Source organism: Rhagoletis pomonella, unplaced genomic scaffold (genome assembly GCF_013731165.1).
Source record: "Rhagoletis pomonella isolate Grant_MI unplaced genomic scaffold, Rhpom_1.0 Rhpom_scaffold_00007, whole genome shotgun sequence".
Lineage (NCBI taxonomy): Eukaryota > Metazoa > Arthropoda > Insecta > Diptera > Tephritidae > Rhagoletis > Rhagoletis pomonella.
Window position 1 is genome coordinate 65,733,099 of NW_023458561.1, and position 24,196 is coordinate 65,757,294.

Consider the following 24,196-nt stretch of genomic DNA (forward strand, 5'->3'; position numbering starts at 1 on the left):
AAAAATGCATTGCAAATAATATAAACTAGTACAATAGAAAACGCCATTCTAGAAGCCATACAGGGAATCACTTCATCAGACCTTCTTGGGTAAGCCTTCAGCTATCTTCATCTGCTATCCGTATGTTTGTGACACAGCCAGCCAGACTAACCCAACCTAATTTTCGCTCATATGAGCGGCAGCCAAAAGTTTTTGTGTGTGACTTAATTTCAAATACTTATGTACATATGTAGGTGGAGTATCCCTTAACTCTAAATCATTTTAGAAGAATCCACAAACCTTGTACCATCCGAAAAAAAGAACCTTTCCTTACATTTTAATTCTAACAAAAATTGTTTATTCCAAAGAACAGTTCTTTAATTGAAATAATGAATACTCTTATTGTCCACGCACTTCAAGATTTAGCAAGAGTGCAACTCTAAAGCATTATTGAATTTATAAAATTAATATTAGAAATAAATTGAGTGTCTGATGCACCATGCACCCATCCAGTGATGTCTTCAATCTACACTCGGCTATTTCCGCAAGTCGCCAGCTAAATTTTCTTCAAAAAGCTGCTTGGTGGTGTTGTCACAGTCATGATGGGCTCATAGTTATTGCAGTCATTGTCGCAGAAGGAACTAAGTGAGGCCACAGCACTACCCGCCAACGTTTCCATGGTGAGCATGCCCATGTGCGCACTTGTCTCGAACTCTTTAATTATCAGATCAACTTTGCTCTTCATCGAGCTATCCACCATACCGGCAGTGCCGCCAGCGGATGAGTTCTTTAGTATTGGTGAAGCGGGATTGCTGCTGGTGTTATGTAGAGCATCACTGCCTCCACCACCATCCACCGTGTCATGCAATTCGAGGCTCTGCAGTAGATTCTCTTTTTCGCTTTGTTTGCATTTGGCTGGCGAAGAAGATGTGGAGTTGGATGAACTGGTGCTGCGACCCGAAGAGGTGGTTTTATTCAGCCGATTGAAAAACCAACTTTTCACCGCTGCTCGCTCGCTAGCACACGTATTGTTACTGGTATTGTTTTGATTGTTAATGACACTGTTGCTACCCTTCTGCGGACTGACATTTGGCGTGATCGATTTGCGTTGTTTCTTGTGTTCTTTAGCCGCTGCAGCTGAAGCGGGCGTAAGCGCTACAGCTTCTACATCGCTGGCACTGCTACCGGAGTATGTCTTTTTGGCGACCTTTTTTAGACGCTCCGGCGTCGTGCCCGCCGATAACTGACTAGACAACTTACTATGCACATCCTTGACAATGGACTGGAATTCAATTTTCTCAGCGCTCAGCATGCTCTTCTCACCTAAATTCAATAGCTCAACAGTTTCCGATTCAGTGTGGCTAATATCAACTGATTTAATGGGCTGTGGTGGACACTTTGGCACATCGTACTCAAAGCAGTTGACCATATCAAGCGCAGATAAGGTGTCCTTCTTTACTGGCAAATTTGGCGGTTTGTTGGGTGACTTTTCTGTTTGGAAGAGCGGAGAAGGTTCCTCGTAAATGCAATCATGAGCTGGCGCGGCGCTCATATGGCCCATGAATGTTATTTTCTTAACAATGGGCGGTGTTGGCAGTTTCCGAACGTTCTTCATAACATTGGCTGGTGCTGCATCCCCACGTATAGCCGTCTCCACGGCGATTATCCACTCTTTGGCATCCACCTCGCTATTCGCCTGAAACAGGAATTTCTTGTTGGGATCGGCGGTGGTTATCTGGAAGCAAACTTCACGACGCTTGCCCTCACCATAATGCTCGATTTCGATGCCGCTGTGCTTTAGATACAAGGTAATGCTCGGATGTGCTGCGGTGGGGCCATCTGCATAGCAGAGAAGCCAATCGTTCAACACACCACAGTAATACTTTTTGCATTGATCGAAAAATAAACGCTTCTCAATGCGTTGCAGCTGACCATATTTGGTGGCGCGCTCGATGGAGAGGTGGCCCGCAGGCAAATCCATATAAGGGCAATCAATCGCTTGCATTGGTTCCAATTCGGGCGTTATTGCCTTCTGCATCTCGTCCTTGTCATGGCTGGATACCTGACAAATATCATAATTTTGAGAGCCGTTGTCATCTTCGTTGCCTTCACTGTCATCGTCATCATCTTCATCGAAATCATCATCACTGTATGCCTGGCTGTTGGTTTGGTTGCCAAGACGTACTGAGCACCGGAAAGTCTTATCGCTCTTCGTTTCATTATTCCAGTGATCATACCAGCTGGAGGCTGAAATGTACAAGCGAAATAAAAAAAAATAAAAATTAATTTTAATTGGAAACTATTTTACTTTAATTAACTCATGAGTCATTAGAATCATATGTACATATGTATATACACATGTGTGTATGTATTTATATGACCATATGCTGGCATTGTGGGCAGAGGTCAAGCGTTTACTTACATTTCTTGCCACAAGCTTTGCCTCCTCCGCTCATATCCAAGTACGAAGCGTCTTCGTGCTGTTGTTCTGTCTGCTTGGAGGCGTTCTTTGTTGAATTATTGCTTTGACTGTCCGCTGTATTTGTCCTCGTTTGCATTGGCAGGCCATTGACCCCATTAACTCCATTGATTCCTTCATTGACTTCGTTTGACTTCATTTTCCCATTGACAATGCGCTCATTGTTATTAAGTGTTGTTGTACTTGCATCATCCTTGGAATAGTTCGCCAACAGCAGTTCACAGCGTAGTAAAAGATTTAGCGTTGACTCCGCCTCAGTCGCATGAAACATATTCGATGTATTTTCGTATTCGGATGTCTCCAGCGAAGATCGGAAATGCTCACGCACATCTGAAAATGTAAGATGTAGATGTGTCGGTGTATTAGTAGTATTTGTATAGAACTAAACTAAGTTCAGTCAGCAGTTCAATATTTTTCATAGTACGCCGAAAACCAATGCTGCAATGCTAACTTTGTACACAATCGGGGATGAACCATTCCTTTGGAAAAAATATGCGTATACTGGGTATACTTTTTTCTAAAACCATCTTCTAGAGCAGAGATTCTAGGTGGGCCCCCAGGTATCCACGGGAGATTTGACGGGGTCTACATACGTTGGCATAAAATAAACATGGTGGTTCACAAGAAAAGTGGGGTCCAGGAAAATTTATCTGGTTTGAATACCTAAAAAAATTAAAAGGGCAACTAAGAAAAATTCAAAATTTTTCGGTGACATTTGACAGACTGTATTTCGGTGGAAAATGGAGGTTTTGAAAGTTTATTCAGATTTCTTGACTAAAAATATTTAGGAACCACGGTTCTCCTGCAATCCTAACAGAAAGTGCGTAAAAATATTTTTGCACAATCAATTTTGATTTCCTCCTTTGTGAGTTAAAAAAGAAAGAGCGCTCTTCAAATAAATTTATATTTAATAAAACTCAGTTCTTTTGTCTCAATTTTTACCTCTCGCTTCCACGAAACTCAAAATATTTCTCCTAATAAAAGAGCGCTCTGTCTCTTTTGCTCATCTAGTTTTTTTTTTTATGTATACATAATCATAGGATTGGAGTGCAGTGGGGTATAGTCGTTGGTTGTGCTGTGTATGCAGTTACAGTTGCACGGCTATACTCAATCCCGACTCTTGCGTCCTCGTTCGCGCACTCTGGGAAACGTGAGCAACCCATGTGCGAGATGCGGTAACCAATCCGAATGGAGCCTTGGGTCACGGCAGAAAGAGAGGGAGCTTCGGTGGGACCACTCCGACTTACTCGGTTTAAGGGCTCACTGAAGTCCGCAGCATCTGTTCACCAGTAGGTGCGGCTGCAAGCAGGTGTCTGCTGGGAGCAAGCGGCTCGCTATATAAACGTGTATTTGGTTGCGAAACCACCCCCGTCCCAGCAATGGGTTGTGCGCTGGCTTTGGGACCCGCCACGTAAAAACCCATAGTGCAGCGAATTAAAATACAGCGAGACTCCGCTGGCTTGGTCATGTCGTTCGAATGGACACCGTCGCTCCAGCTCTGAAAGTATTCAACCCAGCTAGGATGGACGATAGCGAGTTTGGTTGTACCTCATTGAGTCAGTTCGTTTCGCCATTGGCTAACTTTTGGCGAATCCATGACGGCTATTACTATTTTCTACTTTTTTTTTTAGAAAAGAAACGTGGTACATTCAAAAGTTTTTTTTATTTTTTATTTTTATTTTTTTAACTGTCTGGAAACAATTCGCACACATCATGTGAAATATGTAAATGGTAAACAGTGGTGGTTTTTGAGAAAGGATGCATTTTTTACGGAAGCAAGTTGACTGTAAGCCGAATGATCTTTAGTTTCCCCCGGGGATTCCTATTTAAGAAAATTAGTTTTTCGTAACACGCTACTCTTTTTCAGAATCTGTTAACGACAAGCTACTTAACGTGCAAACTAACTCGGGTATAAACCATTAGTTGTCGCTGTGAACTTTCCTATTATTTCCATCTCTGAGATCTCTGTAAGGCTTTGAATGGTTTGGCATGTGTATAATCTTCTTCTTTTTTAAAACCGGACTATGGCATAAAAGCAACTATAAATTTTCTTTTTATATGTTCTCGCAATTATGACAATGTTCGGCTGTGATCACCCTCTTGTCTCATGGCGCGTAAGCTAATTAGCAGGGAACGGATTTCATGGAAATTGCCTTTTTTTCTGCTAAAGAGATAGAGTATATCCGATTAAGAATGTCCACGATTTAGCTTTCCCTGATTCCATCAATACACATTTGATGTTGCCTTTTTTTGCCTCTTTTAAGATATTTGCCTTTTTTAAGATATTTGCCTTTTTTGCCTTTTCTACCTTTAAAAAAGTGATTATAGCATTTACAATTTTTTTTAAGATTAATAAATATACACATGCCCATGCGGCTTATAGAAGCGCAGGGACCTCTTGCCAAATTGGTGTTGGAAAAATTCAAAGCCGTTTTCTCAGCTAACGTAGGCTTGGAGACAATAAGGGCTGTGGATAAAATTGTAAAGGGCGATGAAAACGCCCTTATTCTTGATAATATGAACGTTTCAAACCTTCCATATTTAAATTGGGCGCCGCTTGTATCAACTTACGTCGAGCGCACATTTAGTATATTCAAGGCTTTTCTTCGCGAAAATCGAATGAAAATGCTGCCAGAAAACTTCAAAATGCATCTTGTGGTTCAATGTTACTACAACTATACAGATTAAAGTTTTATGAGTTAGAAACTCGAAAGGATAAAATAGTCAAAGATTCAAAGTACAAATTTTTCATATAATGAAACTAGTTCATAGTTTTTCTCTTCTTACTTGTAATATAAACATTTCTAAAATAAATGTATTACTTGATTGTTCTTCGTATTTTATGTCTTTTTTTAGTGCCTGATTTTGCTTTTTTGGCAATACCTAGTGCCTTTTCCTGCCTTTTTCGCAATTTTTTTTTGCCTTTTTTTTTGCCTTTTTTGCAATGCCTAGTGTCTTTTCCTGCCTTTTTCGCTATTTTATTTTGCCTTTTCCAGCCTATTTCGTTATTTTATTTTGCCTTTTTTATAGGTTTTTAGGTCTTAAAAATCCGTTCCCTGCTAATTAGACACCGATGTGTTTTTCCTTTTACGGAAAAGCCACATAAATCCGGAGGTTCCACAACACCAAAGGTTGTTCCAGCGTTCATTAGCTATAAAAGCGGTGTGATTCTTAGTAAATTATTTAAAGTTGGTTTAATACAGTTAGAGGCTTTGCATTTTTAAGTTTAAAGCTTTCAGAACTAACGGACTGTCAGGAAGATAAGTGCTCGACTTTTCTGGCAGAAAGTCAAGAAAAGAGTGTGAAAGTATGGTGTGCAAAAACTAATGATTCAAAGAGAGATATACAAAAGGTATAAAAAGAAGTTTTAAAACACAATTGTGAAGCACACACATGCATATATATTTATCAACGAACTGTTCTTTAGGAATCAACTGCAATTCAAAGATTTAATTGAGCCAAGAAGTTAAAGCAACGTAAGGTATAGAAAATAAAACCGAGGTAAGCAGAAGGTAAGTCGCATAAACAAATTCATAAGTACATATAAGTTGGATTCTGGCCGACTGTCAGCAGACAATAGCAGATCGTTTAGAGATTTGAGCTGTGATAACAAAAAGCGTTACATACATCCTTCAAGAAAACAAACGTCAAGCGATAATAAAAAACCAGCGGTAATTTCAATGATGTAATGACTTTTTAAATACCACATTCTTAGGCCAGCCACACCATTAATGTTACCATTAAAATTACGTAAAACTTTTAATAAAGTAAATTTCAGCTAACACCCTTTCAACACGAGCGAGTAATTATAAGAAATTTCCAACGTTGAAATTAAGTTTTGGACGATAAAAGCGGTTATAAAAGTCGGTGTGCAATGCATTTTTTTTTTTTTTACAACTACTCAAAGAAAGTTTCGAGTGTTTGGTTACATGATTTTGAATGTTTGACTAACCAAGCCAAGCGGCAGACTAATTCAAAGACTAATCAAAGCTAAGTAAGAGTTAATGAGGCCCTTAAGATATGTGGCTCTATAAAAATATATACATTTGTATGTACGTATACATCTATGTATGTACTACATATTTGTGTACTTAAGTTGACTGGAGTCGTGAACTTCTGCAACTTAAATGACTTTCAAAAAAGTGTAAGAAAAAAAGGCAGGGGGTTAAACGATGATGAATTCATAACTAGCGCGAATGTGTTGATGTTGCGACACTAAAAGTAAAAGCCAGCAGAATAACGGTAACGCCATTTAACCAAAGAAAAACTGAGAAAATATGAAAATAATAAAAACAAAAATGTGTTAGCGGTAAACTACATACTTACATACATATTAACCTCAGACGGAAAGACAATACACACCGCAAAAAAAGCTACATTAACAGCCACATAAAAATGAAATGAAAAATCCCAAAGAATAACGCTGAGCAGTCAAAAAAACCGCAAATGTTCGTTACAAATCGAGGCATTGCGGCAAGCCAATTAAAAAAAAAAAAAAACAGCAAACAAAACGTACTACCAAAGCTGTGGGAAGGGGGTTAGCTGAACAACTGCGGCAAGTTTAGTGAGTCAACAAAAAATAAGCGAATGCAGTAAATTAAGCAACTAGCAGTTAGTGCGAGCGACTAGAAGAAGAAAACAAAAAATTGAAATGCGTAAAATATTCTTTGCAAAACTTTTGTAGGCAACGCTAGGCGGCGTCGGTGAGGTACTAATTTAGTTGACGCCGAAGAGGCGTGGCTACTTTTATTTAAATTATGGGGTTTTCATAAAACCTTGTTAGCTCTATACTATGTATGTAATTAGGTGTCTTCTTATTTTCTCATTATGATCATAATGCTTTGAAGCTGCCAGTAGAGGCCACCAAGCCAAACCGTGCGAATTGTAGTAGAAAGTCGTTTCTTGCAATAAGTAGGTTGCCAAGCACTAAGCTGCTAACGTCCGGTGAATTGCGATTTCGTGGCACATATTTTCGTAATTGCTAACTGAGTGACGTTGAATTTTTACTCGAATTTTAGTTGCATATTAAGTAGTAGTCTCCTGATTCGATATTGAGGGGATCCCCAATCTCAAAAAAAAAACAAATGTTACAAATTCACAAATCAAAGAAACTCTGTTTAGCATTAAAAAAATTTGTATCGACAGTCCCAACAACAATAATACTTCAATGCATGCTTATCCACTTTGTGCGACACTACACCAAACCTACAATAAATAAATAAATATTTGGCGCTCACATACAAGCAAAGTGTTTGGCCGAGCATTTTTTACAATTTGTAGTGTGAGAAGCTTTTTCATTGCACTCTTAGGCTTGGCATTGCCAGCCGAGGGGCGACCACTATTAGAGAAACACATTTTTTTTTCGGATGCTGCTCGGACCTGGATGTAGTCGTTCATTTTTAAAACTTGTAGAAGGAAGAAAACAAGAAGGAAGAGAGAGGTCTATCGATGAAAATGTACAAAAAAAGGTTCGCAAATTGTAATATGCCTCACTCAACGGACGCTTCGGCGAAAAGATTCTCCGTCCCGGACGACAGCAAGGGCTTCCACCATTAAAATAATAGAATACTAATTGCAGACGGACTTCTTTCCACTCGAAGGGAATAAACAGGTGAAACCTCACAACAGACAAAGCCGATTGGCAAAGCTTTTAGGTTTCGGCTTAAAACCGATAAACTGCTGCAGTGCCAAATATGACGAAAGTATGTCGAAATTTATCCTAGATGCATTTCATTCGACTGCGAGAATCAATGCTTCAAATTAGTCTGATCAAAACTTGGCAAGGACGTTCGTTATTTATACCCAGTCAACACATTGACCTCAATTTTCAAAGTCATGTGTAATGTTTGCGAGTTATCCTAACCTAGAAGGCTATGCTTATGTAGCATCGCACTTAACTTTTTTTCATACAAAACTAGTCAAAGTATCTTAAATAAACAAATCTTCCCCTTTTTTCGCCGAGATATCGCATTTCGACTACTTTGTCTACTTTTCTGTGTGTGACGAAAAACATGTTTTGCTTTGCACACTCAGGTTAGGATAACTCAGCGTACCGAAATCTTTCGAAAATATATGTTAGGTTTTCTGTTTCTTGACCCTTCTTGGACTGTGTTATTTTAATATGTAAATAATCCCAATGGTCCTTCGATGAAACTTTCACTACTTCAACTTTCTCACTTTACGGCGGCGCACAGTGGTCTATTTTGGAAAAAAACGGCCAAAATCAAATACCTCGAGAACGAGAAGAGAGAGCAATATAAATGTAACTTTGGGATGGAGAATTCAGGAAAAATAGTCTCGTTAAATCCATATCCATGAAAAAAGAAAAAATTTAAAGAATTACTTTTGAAGACCGGTTTTGAGCTTAAGGCAATTTTTACTTTTTCGTTTAATTGGACCTTTTAGATGAACTTTAAAGGTAATTTTTTTGATTTTTCTTTTTTTTTTTTTACTTAAACACAGCTTTACTTAAACACAGCTTTACTTAAACTTAAACTTAAAAGAAATTCTTAATGCCTTTTTCGATTCTTGCGACCACTGAAGTTGGTTCTTTGACGCAAGAACAGCAAACTTTTCAAAAGTACATTGCATGTGGTTTCAGGCAAAAAAAAATAAAAAAATTAAAATCTTTTATTTAGAGGTAATTTTAAAGGTTTTAAAGGTCAAGGTCGATTTTTCCTGAATTCTCTTCTAGAGACATTCGATTTTGTCCCTTTTTTCCAAAATAGAATACTGTGCGACGTTGACGTAGAATTACTGCATTGTTTTTACAAAGATTGTATTTATTTTTAATCGACTTCAAAAAATGAGGAACATTATCAATTCATCGGAATACCGGATAACTTTGAACCGTTTTCTATCAATGTTTTTTTTATTGGAAAGGTGGGTATCTCTAGGGTAGTCCCATACCAATTTGGTTTAGTTCCGATCATTGGATCTTTGAACCGTTTTCGATCAATGTTTTTTTTATTGGAAAGGGTAGTCCCATACTAATTTGGTTAGTTCCGATCATTGGATCATGAATATATTAACGGTACTCCTACTTTTTCATATGAGCATTGAAGTTTTTGCTTAAAAATTACTTGTTTGCTATTATTTGCGCTACAGTAGAGGTTGGAACTTTTCTACGATCGTAGTAGATTTGCTACGGTTTTCGAGAAAATTTTAAATTAACTACGCTACTCCGCTTTACCTTCGATCTGCTACGATTTTGTTTAGAAAATAATAAACTGCGTGGGAAATGGCATAACATTCATAACTTCTCTTCGATAATAATAGTTGGAATGGCATTTTTAGTATATGCAACACTGGTCTGAAATAGTAAAGGATACAAATTTATTCGAGTTCCTACTTGTATCAAAGAGAGATTGGTTACAATATCTAAAGGTTGTTGAGAGCCACGAGCGTAATTTTTAAGTACAAAGTATTCTAATTTCCATCTGTCGATAAATTTATCTCTATAATTGTGTGACAAATTTAAGACCAATTGAGAGAAGATTCTATTAATAAACTTCCAAACTAGTCGGTGATCAGCGAGTTAAAAGAAGTGGTTTCATAATAAAAAAAATGGAGATGGATGATATGTAAAGTAGTAGTTGAAGCGATATTTTAGTAAAAAGCTTATAAAAACATTTACATATAGATACCATTAAACACTAAACTAAAAAAAATAATCATGGTAAGCTATTCCAGGAATTTTAATCTTTGCTTTAAACACCACCTTTTTCTTTGATTTACACAGATAATTAACAAAAATTGATAGAATTACTGAGAAACATTTTCTATTTTGCTTCATAACACTTGTCAGAATAGTCACTAAGCAAATCTAACTATGTAGATACATATGTTTAAGGAATATAAGCTTTTCCCGGCACTTAGTATATGTACATATATGTATATGTATGTATAAGGAAGTAGTATAAAAGTAGAACTAACATATGAGTGTGAAAACGTTTTAACACATAGAAAAAAGGGTTAACTACATACATACATATGTGCATACTAAAACCACCAACATTGCATTCAGTGGAATGTTAGTAAATATTTACATAGTTAAGCTTGTCGCACAATAGCGTATTAAGTGGGGAAAATGAGAAAACATTAGTGCCACAAGTCAAGCGAAACGACTTACCGCGTAGAAATTGCTCGATATCATTTGCGGCCGGTTGCTCTTTCCAATCCATTTTCGGGTGTGTGCTCCACTCCGCCTTTATTTGTGTGCTTATTTTGTTTTATAATTATTATTTTTTTTTTTTAGTACACTTTTCACTTTATTACAGTGGCATACATATGTATGTATGTATATAGATTGATCACGCTCTGTGGATGGGGGGGGGGGGGGGGTTAGGAGTGTGTAGCTTAGCCGCTTTTGCTTTTGGATTTTTTCTTTTTGGTTTTTGTTAATGAAATTTGCAAGTTGTTGATTTCTTAAAAATTGTTCTTTTATTTTAACTACACGTATTTTTTACTTTTTTTTATTTCACACACACACTTTCATTTCTTACGAAAACGCGTTTGGTCTTGCTAATGCAAAATATTAGCATTTCAGTGTTAAATCTATCTAATCGCTGTGGCGGTTTTGATCACGATTCGCACAGCTGGAAATTACGGTAGAAATCTTTCGGAAATTTGTTTGTTTGTCAAATTGATCGCTAAGATCGATGTGTTGTTTTAATTCACTCGTTTAATTGTTTATTGCGACATGTCTTGTTTTTTATTTGTTTATTATATAAGTAAGCCGTTCACACAATTTACAGCTGAGCACCTGACTTTGATGAGCCATCAGAACTGAATAAGTGGGTTAGTGGGTGGTGGACAGTATGTATTATTGTAACAAATTTATGTTTTATGCAAAAAATATAGGCAATTTAAATTAATTGTTTTTGCTGCTTTATTTTTGGCGTGCGTTTATCTCCTCATATCTAGTTTTAAAACTGACTTAGGAAATATATTTTTTTTGATAACAATATATTTACGCGTGTGAGTGATACCCCGTCGTGTGATCGAGCGCCGAATGCGTCTGTTAACTAAAGCTGAATCTCTACTCAACAGCGCCGTCTGACTGCTGCTCCTCGCTGTTGAAACAAAGTCAGCTTCGACAACGCGCAATCGATCTGTCGGTCGGTCCCATGCCGTTCTCCAATCCACACGCCAAACAGTATCACAACACACACAGCCTACATGGATACTAGGAATGTAAATCCCGGGATTCTTGGCAAATAATCCCAGGATTTTCTGGATTTGTAATTTGCACTGATGGCAATAATATAAACTCCTTTTCTTGACTAGTATTTATTTTTTTATTTAATAATTATTTTTTTTTTATAAATATCTAGCTCATTATACATACAAATTTTAAACACAAATATCAATATTTTCGCGAAACTCTGGGCCAAATATAGTAAAATTGCGTTTTAAGTTTTTCACTCCGACGTCAGTAATTCAAAAATGATTTAAAAAATTCAGATAAATGTACTTAGAGAAGAAGTATGGGTATCAAATTAAAGAGAAAATCCTGTAGAATTTAAACAGATTAAAGTTTTTAGTGCAGAAGGACTGGCAAGTATTGAAAATGTCCTTTCAAAATTTTATCCTTGAAATTTCGCAAAATCTGTTTTTGAAAAAACTATAAGTTAAAGACTTATATAAACTGGATAACATCCTTGAATTTCGTCCTTCTAACTTCATCAGCTTAAAAAATACCTATTTGTTCTTGTGAATCCAAAACATTTTAAAATTTTTTTAATTCTAAAAAGAATTTTCCTTTTGCATTTGGTACCCATATTTTTATTCCAAATTGCATTGAATTTTTTAGATAATTTTTGGAATTTTTCATATCTTTGAAATTACAAAGTCCTTTTAAATAAATTTTGACGTCAGAGAGAAAAAATAAAAACGCAACTTTAAATAAAAAAGTAGGTTTCAAACCCTTTTATAATTATTTATTTTATGGTAGAAAAGCTTCTCAAACAATATAGAAGCAATGTGATAACGACATCCCGAAAATTCCGGGATCGGCAAAAGCTGAAAAATTAGCATCCCTAATGGATACCCTCATATTGGAATTCTATAGGCAGTCAGCGGTATTCACTACTTTTTTGCCTCCCACAGCGGCACCACCTCACTGCGCTGCTGTTGCCGCTGGCGATGCTACGGCTGGAATTATCACTGCTGTCGCTACAACTGCTGTGTGGCCTATTGCCAGAGTTCAATTGGTTAATTTTAATGTTTAGTGTTTTTATTTTTATTTTTGTTGTTATTTGTATTTTTAATGTCTATGCACGCTTTAAACGCCACTCTTAGCCGATGTTGCTATTTATTGTACAAATATATAGTATGTATGTATGTATGTACGAGTATGTTCATACTTATGCTGCTTATGTTATTTTCATTATTCTCATTGCTACAGTTGTTGTTGTTGTTGCCACAAACCATGTCGTTCCTTGTGGTCTTCGAACTCTTTCAACAAATATAGTCTTTTTTCTTTGTGTTCGCTGTGGCTTTATAGTCATTTGGTCTGTATGTTCGTTCATCCATCTATGCCGGTGGAATAGCTATTTGTATGTATGTATGTCCGCTTATTAAAAGCTTATGCACGAGTATGTTTTTTGCCATTACGGGCGTTTTCTGCTCCACTCCACTCTATTCGCGGTTCATTGAAATTGTGTCGTCGCGATGACGTTATTTGCGAAAAAAAAACTCATGTGAGTTCTGGGGAGTCTTAGGCTTTCTGCTCATTGGTCGTCCAATCATAGTTGAGTCATAGTTATCGTCATGAAGCAACGATTACATGACGATTACACTTCTGCACACTTGGTCGTGATATTTCAATTCATTTGGCGTCTAAAAATTCACTTGGAGCAGGTATTTTCTGTTTTTTTTTGTTGATATTTTCGCGAAATATTTACAAAAACCTGCAATTTTTTAAATATAGACTGTGCTGCAACATTCCTAGACGTAATTTTCCAGTAATATCTCTTCTTTTCTTTTCCTGGAATGTGTTTTGTGTATGCACACAGAGACTTAATACAATTTCGTCATATTTTATAGTTAAAACGCTCATATTTATTAAATTTTAATGCAATTATCCACTTTTTAATAATTTCCACAGATTTTATGCAAAAAAATACTAATTTTTATACAATTTTAATGCAAATATTAACTTTTTCACTAATTTTAACCCATAAAATGTAAACAAACAATGCGTGCACAACGATTAGCAAACGACAGTGCCGTACTTATCCGTTTCTGCATCTTCTACGATTTGCCGATAACTAGCCGATAACGACAAGTGTGCAGATCTCCTTTGAAATGCATGTGCTCGGCTCAAAATTTCAGGGCGAGACGATAACGCAACTATGATTGGACGACAAGTGTGCAGATAGCCTTAGTAGATTGCTACCGATAGATGTGTCTTACTTGTTATTGGTGTCATTTTACAAAACTTTCTACAATCAGATATTGTTCGGCGATATGCTTTGCCATTTTTTGCATAAAAGTGGAAAAGCCAATGAGATACATACATACATACATACATACATACATACTTACTATGACACTTTACTTTTCCTACTTTTCCCTGATATGATTTTTTTGTCCCTTGAAAGAAGCTTTGTGGGATTTTTTCTGGTCTTATACGCTGACTATCTGATGACCTGTGCTCGAACGAGACTAACTTACTCCCTCAGGAAACCCTAGGTGCAGATGATTTCAGGAAGGGCGCATTACTTAAAGCTAATCAAGAAGTTCGACTGTCAGCAAGTGAGCGCCTAATTCTGGGACTTGTCAGAAGCAAAATTTTCGTCAGAAGTAATCTCTATGAATTCACAAAAAATATCCAGGATTACGTACAACTACTAATGGACCACCTTCACCAACTCTCCCCGCAAATGACGTTATTGGAGTTCAACCGCCACCCATTGAAGAAGAAAGCTTCATATGCCTCGAGCGACCTGCGTTACTCTGAAACAATTAAATACTCTGTGATGTGAACTTTCGTGAAACTAAATCCACTTAATTAAGACCCTGCTTTCTCTGACCATATCGAAACTGCCGTTTCGTTGATCTTCACGACAGTGATACTAAGATTAAAGTTTATGCGATTTTGAAAAAAAGAGTTATGCTGCCCATTACCTATTTTTCTTCGGTGTTTTTAATCCTATCTAATTTTTTTGCAATTGAAGCCAGCGCTTACAATACGATCATGAGTAGATAATTCAGATAATATATAAGCTTGATAACTAGGCGATTAAGAATACATATATGTCTTCGTCCAAATTAATGTTCATCTTCCAAGGAACTTGGGTCTATATGAATCGTCTATGAAGAAATAATCGTCCTTAATGGGAATTCCATGTGAAAAGATACATATTACCAAAAATTATAAATTAAAACCATACAAATATTTCCCAACTGGATTTTGTTTTGCTTGTAAAATCATGTGAACAATTAATTCACATGGAATCGGCTAAGGGCTAAGTAATGAAGGTACTTTCATCACTTACATGACATTAAAATGAAGCTCCCATAAGTCCAAAAAATAAGCTCGTATCTTGGGGGAAAAAATTGCCGGTTATGTAAGTTTGTACATACATATATGTCGGTACGTATTATATGTCAACTGAAGCAGCTTAAAAGTTTAGAAAGACAAATTTGGTAACAAAAAACTGGAATACAAATTAACCTAAAATTTGAACGAGTGAATCATGTGCGAATAATATATATATGTATATATGTAGGTATTTTGAATAACGACTTTGCAAAAACGCTTATTAGATCATTTTTATTGTTTCAGGTTTTTGTTATTATTTGTGTGAAGTTTAAATGGGAGTGAAAAAACATTTCATATTGAAATAGCAGCAAATAAACAATTAATTGTATGGTGAAACAATTCAACTTTATAAAGCTACAATGCGCGCACACTGAGTGGGGCGTGGTGCATATTGGATAATGTCTAGCTTATGAGTTTATTATGGCATACATGAAAATTTAATAGGTGCAATCCCGTATTCCTCGGACTCGGACTAGTAAAACTGTCAAAAAATAAAAATTCGCTCAGAGCCAGAGAGTAACATTGAAAAGTACGGGATCGCTTTCTAGTAAAAAATGGTAACTTCTGTCAACTTCAATATAACCTCAAAATTTTGGTTGTAAATTTTTGCTTATTTTGTATGTAAACACACTCAGCTCACACATGTAAATAACCAAAAATACTTTCAAGTTCATTAGGATCCACTTAAACAAGTAATTAAATACTTTTCAACATGAATTAGCAGAGTGCACTTTTCTTTTGTTTACAATTTGGTTGCCAAACACACTACAGCTGATCGTTTGACACATTTACCAGAATTTACCAGCAAAAAATTCTCGGACTAAAACTGGTAACTTCTGACAGAGCGAGAACCGTATTTACTCTATTTTTTGTCCTCTCAATAGTCAGAGAACCGAGTACGGGATCGATTTCCAGTAAAATCTGACTGATTCGGACTATTTCTGACTAGTCCGGACTCGTACGGGATCGCAACTAATATTTCTTTCATGAACAGTTAAGGGTGAGCGGATACCAGGTCGGGTCAATGGGGGTATTACAGGATCCAGATTATAAGTAACTTTTTTTTACAAAGGTCATCCATTCTGTCTGGGTATTTCGCATGGCCAAACAGACCAAAACTAAACGTGTGACTTCAAAGAGAATGATCTTATAAACAAACAATTTACCAGCAATTTTGTGTTGAATGGCTCTCACGAAGATGATATAGGTGTACGTTTTGAGTTTCTAACATTTAGGCCTGAGCTAGGCTACTTGCCTGCATGACTCTTTAAATTCACAAACACAAAAACAACGTTCCAATTGACTTCAGCTGTTGAACTCATCCAAAATTGTTTAGGCGGCAACAACTCAATTAAGACTGGTTCGAGAATCCAAACGTTAGATAAGCATGACCTCTCTATAAACGAATCTAAATTGTCATGTCGGCGGCGGAACTAATTTTTCTACTGAGGAGAAAAAATGGCGCAAACACTTTAAAGTCATAATGTACCAGAACAAAACAAAAAGAAAAAAATGCCAACTTAGTCGATTGATCGCCTTTCTTGCTCCAAGTTAATTAATGTAATTTTGTTTCTTATTATTAAAGCTGAGCTCATTGCCACCGCTCAAAAGCGTGGAAGAAAATTATTGTAAGCTGCGGAACCCATTTGTGTGTTGGATAAATGCACACATACATACTACGCACATATTCAAGTATACTTGTTGCAAAAAAAAAAACCTTGCATACTTACTTACATACATATTTGTGTTCATACGTCGTTAACTTGAACCTAATGCACATGACTCATGTTGAATGCCACCAATCGGTCGACCGACCAATCACTCGAGCACTTGTAAGGAAGGCGGCATTTTTCTGCAATTGTTGAAAAGTTGACTTGCACATAACAAATGAAGTAGGTATTGAAGAGTGAAAACGAGTATGAACATGAAATTTATAAGAGAAAAAGTGTTGGTCATAAACCAAAGTAAGTATGGACAGATATTCGCACGACGCATGGATGAAACCATCATAATTGAGGCTTTATTGCATGCGGATGCGATGGCTGGTGGCTATTCCACCATATGATACCAAACATGCATAAACCATAGGTGCATACATATGTACATACAGTATTGGACATATCTATAGCACCCCCATTTCAAAATGCTTGAAACTTTTTAAAGACTACAAAAAAGGCAGAAATTTTAACCCAAGTTTCAAACTTTTTTCTCAGAACTCTTAGACATTTTTTGAGTACGCAGTTTTATAGCCCATTCAATTTTAGTCTCATAATGTTCAAGTTTCAAGTCGCTGAAAATTACCGTTGATTTTTTAGAATTTTTGTTTTGTCCCATTTCGCTAGCTTAGAGTGAAAAGTTGCTAAGTCCACTTTTTATGAAAACTCTTATTTTGATATAGGAGGCTAGAGAAATTGAATACGCATCGTTTCGAAAATTATAAAGGTACTTGTTTTATTTTTTCCTCTTCATAAGCACTAAAAGGAAAATTTGCTAAGTCCAAAAGAAGCACCACAAATCCGATAAGGCCAAAATAATACGACATCTTTTAATAAATATCGAATCCTTCTGATTCTTATGGAGTTTTGCTTTGCTTTAAAGGCGCAAAATGTTTGATTCAAAGTCTTGCGAAATAGTTAAAGAAAATGGCTATAGGAAGATTTTTTCCCCTCCTGTAAAATTTTTAAAATGGGACTTAGCCACTTTTCTTTCTAAGCTAGCGATTTGCTACCATATAACGAATAAACACAATTTATTTTTATATGGAAGAAATTCGCAACATCTTCGGCAAAAAAAATTCTAAAAAATGACGGTCATTTTTAGCCACTTAAAACTTGCACATTATTGGACTAAAATTGAATGGGCTATAAAACTGTGTACTCGAAAAAATTCTAACACTTCTGAGAAAAAAAGTTTCAAATTTGGGTGAAAATTTGACGCGTTTTTTGTAGTCTTTTAAAAACTTTTAAACTTGGGTCTATATGAGTTTTGTTAGAGAATAAACTGTATTTTAATTGAAAATTCCAAAAATAAATAAATAAATATGAGTGGCAAACTATATCAGTTTGAAACGGGGATGCCATTGTATTGGCCAATACTGTACGTACATACATGCACACATGTTATCCATACCAATACCCGTACATGTGTGCATACGTATGATATAAATGGTAAGTGGCGTGCGGCAGCATAATGATGATTTAGGAGATGAGTGGAAATTGTGGTTAATAATATAATTACAGATGCTATTGCCATGGATATCGTGGCACTCTGAGGTTAAATCCTCACATTGGAATTGTTGAATTGATGATAGCTTCAGTAGCAGAAATTTTTTAAATTTCACTTGAAAATGAGGCAACAGTAATGGCGCATGGAAGTTTCAATAGATTATCATTTAAAATATTTGTATAAATGGGTTTTCGAATGAACATTTATACACAGTATTTTCGCAAATTTACTTATTTTATTTTTTAATTTGAAAAAAAAACGAGATCAGTTTTTTTTTAATTTAGTGAATTTTTGAGCAAATGAAATCATCTTGTCCAAGTACTATCTGCCGATAGGGTATCAAACAATTTTGAGTAAGCTGGGACATTTAGTTGTATCTGATAGTCATTGAGAGCAGACGAAATCGCGAGTTTCAATGTTAATGAATGCCAGGGAAAAAAGTTGTCGCCATAGCAAAAATCGATAACTTGGCCACTTTACCTAAGCTCTGCACTGCCATCCTTTCCAAAATATTCTCCATCTAATTTCCGTTTCCTAACCTGAAGTAATAAGCGGATATTTTCAAGTTTTGCAGACCTTGAGAAAGCCTGCATGCTTTTCCACAAATAAAAAAAATCGAAAAAAAATCCTGGACCAAATACAGCGAGTTAAAGAAGACTTGGGCTCGATCTCTGGTCCAACAACTATAAAACAGTTTCTAATAGGGAATGTAATTCTGCAGTGAAAAGGCTTATTCTAAAACTAGGAAAGAAGTCTTACTTCAGGGGAGAGATACCGAGATACACATTTTCCAAAAAATTATTTTAAATGGATTACTTGCTAAAGAATTACTGCAAACATCAATTTTGAGTTAAGCAGCTTCCGTTATGTGGGATGTGGGCGTGGTTCCCTTAAATTTTGCCCATTTTCAAACCATCTGTCTTTATCTCACAGAAACATATTTGTTAAGATATCTCAATTTTTCCTCGAGCTATCGTCAGCACAGAGGAATGGACGGACAGACGGGCGGACAGACACGGGTTAATCGATTTCTCTTTTCACCCTGAGCAACTTTTTGTAATTTTCATACAGTACCCGATTGAGAAATCTTGTACACCATCATTAAAAGAGGAGGCGGTCATACCTCCACCATTTTACAATTTTTTTCAAATTTGTATTTATTGGAAATTTCTCTTATATATTGACTCTATGTGTGAAATAAAGGTTTTTTATAAATTTCATACATATCTGCGTAATAAAAAAATAAATTTGTTAACCAATTTTTTTGGCCTTCAGGGTGGTGTAACTCTTTGAACTCAATTAGCAACTTAGGAGAAGTTGCAAAAAGAATTGTTCCAAAAAAAAAATATCAGCCTCTGGTAAAGCTCCTCCAATAATTGAATTCGCACTTTAAACTAACCTTTTACGTTTAATACATTTTAGGAACTTCTTGTGAAGTTTTCTGAGCCGTCTTAATGTAAATCTGCTATATACATATGTACATACGTTTGCCTGCATAAAAGGATAGCGGCTACAAGTTTTCGCCCAATATTTCGCACACTTGTTTCATTAATACATATGTTTGTTTGTATGTGTGGAAATTCCGTCATTCGTGAAATAAAGTCACATTTCTCTGCTGAGCCGATTGAAATTTCACTTTTAGACTGCAATTAAATTTGTACCGCTATAAACCCAAATGTGTATATGTACATAGTCAATCGTGAAGTCACTAAAGCGTGTCATTAAGAAAATTGCATCACTAAGGGAAAGTATGATTTGGTGGTAATTTGACTACAGTGTTTTCAATTTTTTTTTATTTTTTTAGCGTTTCTTATTTTTTTTTAAACTTTTCGGACTTAGAAAAATTATGATAAAAAAACCAGTAGGTACCTATCTTCCCAAAAAGATGTAGCACTAAATTAAATAAAGTTTTTAAATGAAAGGAACTTTGAAAAAATTCAAATAGCAGAAAACAATAAATAATTTAAAAAATTTAAAAGCTCCCTTCACATGTGGTTGTACGCTTGGTGTTCCGGTAACTCTCGTCCAATACAGAATAAAACTTATTCTGGGATATTTTCAAGTATTGTTTACATTTTTTCCCCGAAGTTTGACCTTTTCACTATTCCATAAGCGTGCCGGCGTAAAAGGAATATTTTATATGCAAACAGCTCAATTTTGTATTCATTGCTGATATATTCAATTTGATGACGTTTTCTGTAGCTTTTGTCTTCATCCACAAAAACGTCAACAATATTACTCATGCTTAAATAAACATATACACACACACACACACACACCTCTACATAGGCATGCAAATACGAGTTTGCAAACAAAACACCTGCCAGCTTATTGAGGAAAAAGAATAGCTTGTAGAAATTTTGCATAAATTTATAAATGTATAAACCATTGCGAAAACGAAACAAATAATTCAATGAAATTTTGCCATTATTTTTAAGATACAATTAAATAAAAATGAAAAATTTTGCAAATGGGTAAATAGAAACACATTCATGGGTATATAGAAACACTAGTGAAAAACCGCATATACATAACAGCCATAAAATGTCGGCGTGCAAGTAAAAGATTTCATTTTAAGGGGGTTGAAAGTGTGGTGTAGTGGTTAGCAGTGCGCGCTACCATTCCGCAGGGCCTGGGTTCAAGCCGGCGATGGCAAACTTCAGAGTGTATTTCTGCCGTGAAAAACAGCTTCTCATAAAAATACAATCGCCGCGCAGAGTCGGCGTATAACTGTAGGTCCCTCCCCTTTGTGTGACAACATCAAGTCGCACGCCACAAATCGGAGGAGAAGCTCGGCCAAACACTAACGTGTGTGTAAGTGCCAATCTAGTATTACTAGTATTATTATTATTATTGTAATTCTAAATAAAAATATTAAACTTATTATTTTTTAATTCAAAAGTCACTTGAGTTGTTTTAATTAAATGCCACAGATATGTAGGTATATCCTTTAAAAAGTTAAAAGTTTGATAACAATCAAATAGAAAAAAAAATTCAGGTATTATTTTTTACATTTAGAAAAATCCTAGGGGAGCTTAACATTTTAAACACCCTAATGAATAAACATACAACATACATATAGGTACGGGTTCCCGGTCCTAGTCTGCGTGCTGTGCATAGTGACAACTATCGTAACCTGACCTAATCTAAGCTTACCTTTAGTTTACTCAGCGTACTTTTGTGTATGTCAGCGATTAACTCAAACTAGAACTATAAATTGTTACTTGGTCTCAGAGTCAGAAAATATGGGACATTTCTGGAAATACAGTGATTATATATCGATGGCTGAGTGGAAGATCGAGCTATCTCGGCTGCCAGTTCAAAAACGCCCTATATCAGAATTTTACTGAAAAGCACTATCTCAGAATTCGGTTCAAAAATGCTGTGCGGTTGAAAAATGCTGGTTCCCGAGAAGGTCGATCTTGCACGCAGCCATCGATATATAGATCTTACAGGTAGAAAATTTAGTATTGATTTGTAAGATGGTATACATATGTGTCAATATCCAAGGGTGCGTCCAAGTAAAGATGACCATTAAAGGCCACTTCATCAATAAAGCAAAAAAAAAGGAGTGCACTGAATGTCACTCGTTGAAGTGCAACCTTCCACGAACGCAAGCATTTTGCCTCAACTGCAGTCTTCACAATATTTACTAACTCAGAGTAGTTGCGACTGTTTGCTTGCGTGCTCGCGTGCACGTTTGATGGTCATTTTTCCGCGATGCAAGCAAGCCCCGGTTGTATTTCCTGCAGACACTATCGGCCATTCTCGGCATAACTTTGGATGGATTTTGTTTCCAACCAATTTACGTCGATTTCCTGTGCCATAAGACGCGCGACAAACTTTTCCACTTCATTGCAAGCATAAAAATTTACTTACATACATACATATGTACATATGCACATAAATGCAAGCGTAAGAGGCATACCTACATGCATGTGCGATAGCAAAAACAACTACAACAAATTTAAATTTCGATAACGCAGGCCATTAGCACACGGCTCAAAGACAATTCTGTGGTGGTGACCAAGGCAATATTTATGTATGTAGTTATTGGTATCTACGGTCACTTTTTATGTATTTGCATCCGGTGCGACGACGACAGTCGCCAACACAGTCACTGTATACATACATACATACGTACATATGTACCTATACTGTCGCCACTGTCCACCAACACCGCCCATCCGTTTTGCTAACGTCCAACCCGTTTTGTTCTTTCGTTCGCTGTCTGTGCGCATTAATCGGACGTTTGCTATCTTTTCGCACTCAAACCATTTTTTATTTTCATTTATTATCTTTAATTTTTAATTCTTGATTTACCACTTATTTATGTAGTAGCTGACCTGATATGTATGTACGTATGTACGTATTTAGTTATTTAATTTTCATTTTTTTAATTTATTTGCGTTTAATTCATATCCCCACATCACCGCTAATCGAGCAAGAGCGTCGCGCATGCGTACTTCACCTTTCCGAGTTTAAAACGCGTCTGAGCTGCATGCAACCAAATCAGCGTTGCCGATGTTACTAGACCAGCTGTCCAGAGTTAGCAGTCGGCTAAAAGCAAGACATCAACGGAAGAGCATAGTCACTCTGCCACATGCGGAGTGACTAGAGAGTGTTTTGCTTAGTGCACAATGGGCTGTTATGAAGATGTAGAGGTGTAGAAATTGCATTCAAACTTCTAGTAGGAGATTAATTCTTCAAGTACTAGGAGATCAGTGTTCAAGTACATACTTCTCAGGACAAGAATCTATAGTCATTTCCTTACATGACGCTATAAAAAGGGAAATTGCCCCTCGATAGGCAATGGGAAATCTCCGAGAGTATGTTATTTTGCAATGAAAAAACATCAAGGAGCTGAGCTTTTTAGAATGTGTGCGCGAAAATTTTGATTTGGCTAGGATCGGGAAATGAGAGATGACACCGGACGATGCCTTCAATTCTAAACTATTTGTTAGCTGCTTCAAAGGTATTCACACTAGTGCATACGGATATCCGTTCGGATATTGGTGTATACGGATAAAATCCGGATATCCGGATAATAAAAATTAACAGATAAATACTGGATATCCGAATTTTATCCGTAAATACGAATTTGCGGATGATCAAATAAACGGATATTGACCGGATACCCGAATATTCTAAAACAGTCGTAAAATTGTCCTCAAAATTAACGAATCTATTGAGTTAAAAACAAATAATATTTGGAACACTTCATTAATGCACTAAGGATTGTTTTTTATTGTTATTTTCAGATTCGAAAATCCGGATATCTGGTTAATATCTGTTCATATTCGAATATTTTCTAAGCAGACTTCAGAACATGGGAGACGCTGGGCAGATGAAACACAAAAGCAGAGATTGAGCAACCGGTTTGGGAGGTATGTTTCTCTCCGCTCAGAAATAAGTACATCCAGCCAAAGCATCAGCCCCTTTTATTTCTAAACTAAAATTGATGGAAATGCCTTATTTGCGCAACTAAGTTCTAAATCAAGACTTTACCGTGGTTGCGCATATTGGACATTTCTAGCAATTATAGTTTAGAAATAAATGCTGATGCTTTGGCTTGATGTATTTCTGAACAGAGGGTATGTGCTGTTACAATCTGATAACTTCTGACTTTAAAGGACCCAATGAAAATACTAAACTCCATAAGTTCGAACCGAAGCTAAAACTTAAAAATGGTTTGGTAGCCAAACATTGGGCATTATGCATAAAAAGTGAGCTTAAGCTCCCACTCGATTTTCAGTACAAATTCATGTATGTGAAAGTAACAACAAAGTTAGCTCGAAGCGATGAACGTTGGCGAGTTTGGTTGTAGCGCTACTCGCTAAGCATTGGCGAAACGATAGCGGCTTATACATTATAAATTTCAAATCAAGACCGAGCCACTGTGCACCTCATCGAGAATGGCCAGCGAAGAACAAAGAGAGCTGCAGTAGAATAAAGAAATCATT

The 24,196-nt window shown here is 36.3% G+C and overlaps 1 protein-coding gene across 4 annotated transcripts; it reads right to left on the reverse strand.

Annotated features, from left to right (window-relative positions):
- Positions 1–309: 309 nt before the first annotated feature.
- LOC118743357 lies at positions 310–22,754 on the reverse strand. Of its 4 annotated transcripts, none has more exons than XM_036475970.1 (3): positions 22,557–22,754; positions 2,402–2,788; positions 310–2,226 (listed from the first exon to the last, which is right to left on the reverse strand). In XM_036475970.1, exons 2-3 carry the CDS (start codon positions 2,727–2,729, stop codon positions 536–538), a joined length of 2,019 nt encoding a protein of 672 aa, XP_036331863.1. In that variant the 5' UTR covers positions 2,730–2,788; positions 22,557–22,754; the 3' UTR covers positions 310–535. The 4 variants fall into 4 exon arrangements, with proteins under 4 accessions (XP_036331863.1, XP_036331861.1, XP_036331864.1 ...); XM_036475968.1 differs by lacking the exon at positions 22,557–22,754 and adding an exon at positions 21,891–22,147; XM_036475971.1 differs by lacking the exon at positions 22,557–22,754 and adding an exon at positions 11,434–11,661.
- Positions 22,755–24,196: the final 1,442 nt, after the last annotated feature.

What these genes read in the sequence shown, in the direction of transcription:
- LOC118743357 (XM_036475968.1), bottom strand. Translation starts at nt 22,008, where the DNA reads ATGCCGAGAATGGCCGATAGTGTCTGCAGGAAATACAACCGGGGCTTG. An exon ending in AACAGTCGCAACTACTCTGA is followed by an intron (nt 2,789 to 21,890) that starts GTTAGTAAATAT and finishes TTACATTTTCAG; the next exon opens with ATGTGCGTGAGCATTTCCGA. An exon ending in CAAAGCTTGTGGCAAGAAAT is followed by an intron (nt 2,227 to 2,401) that starts GTAAGTAAACGC and finishes TGTACATTTCAG; the next exon opens with CCTCCAGCTGGTATGATCAC.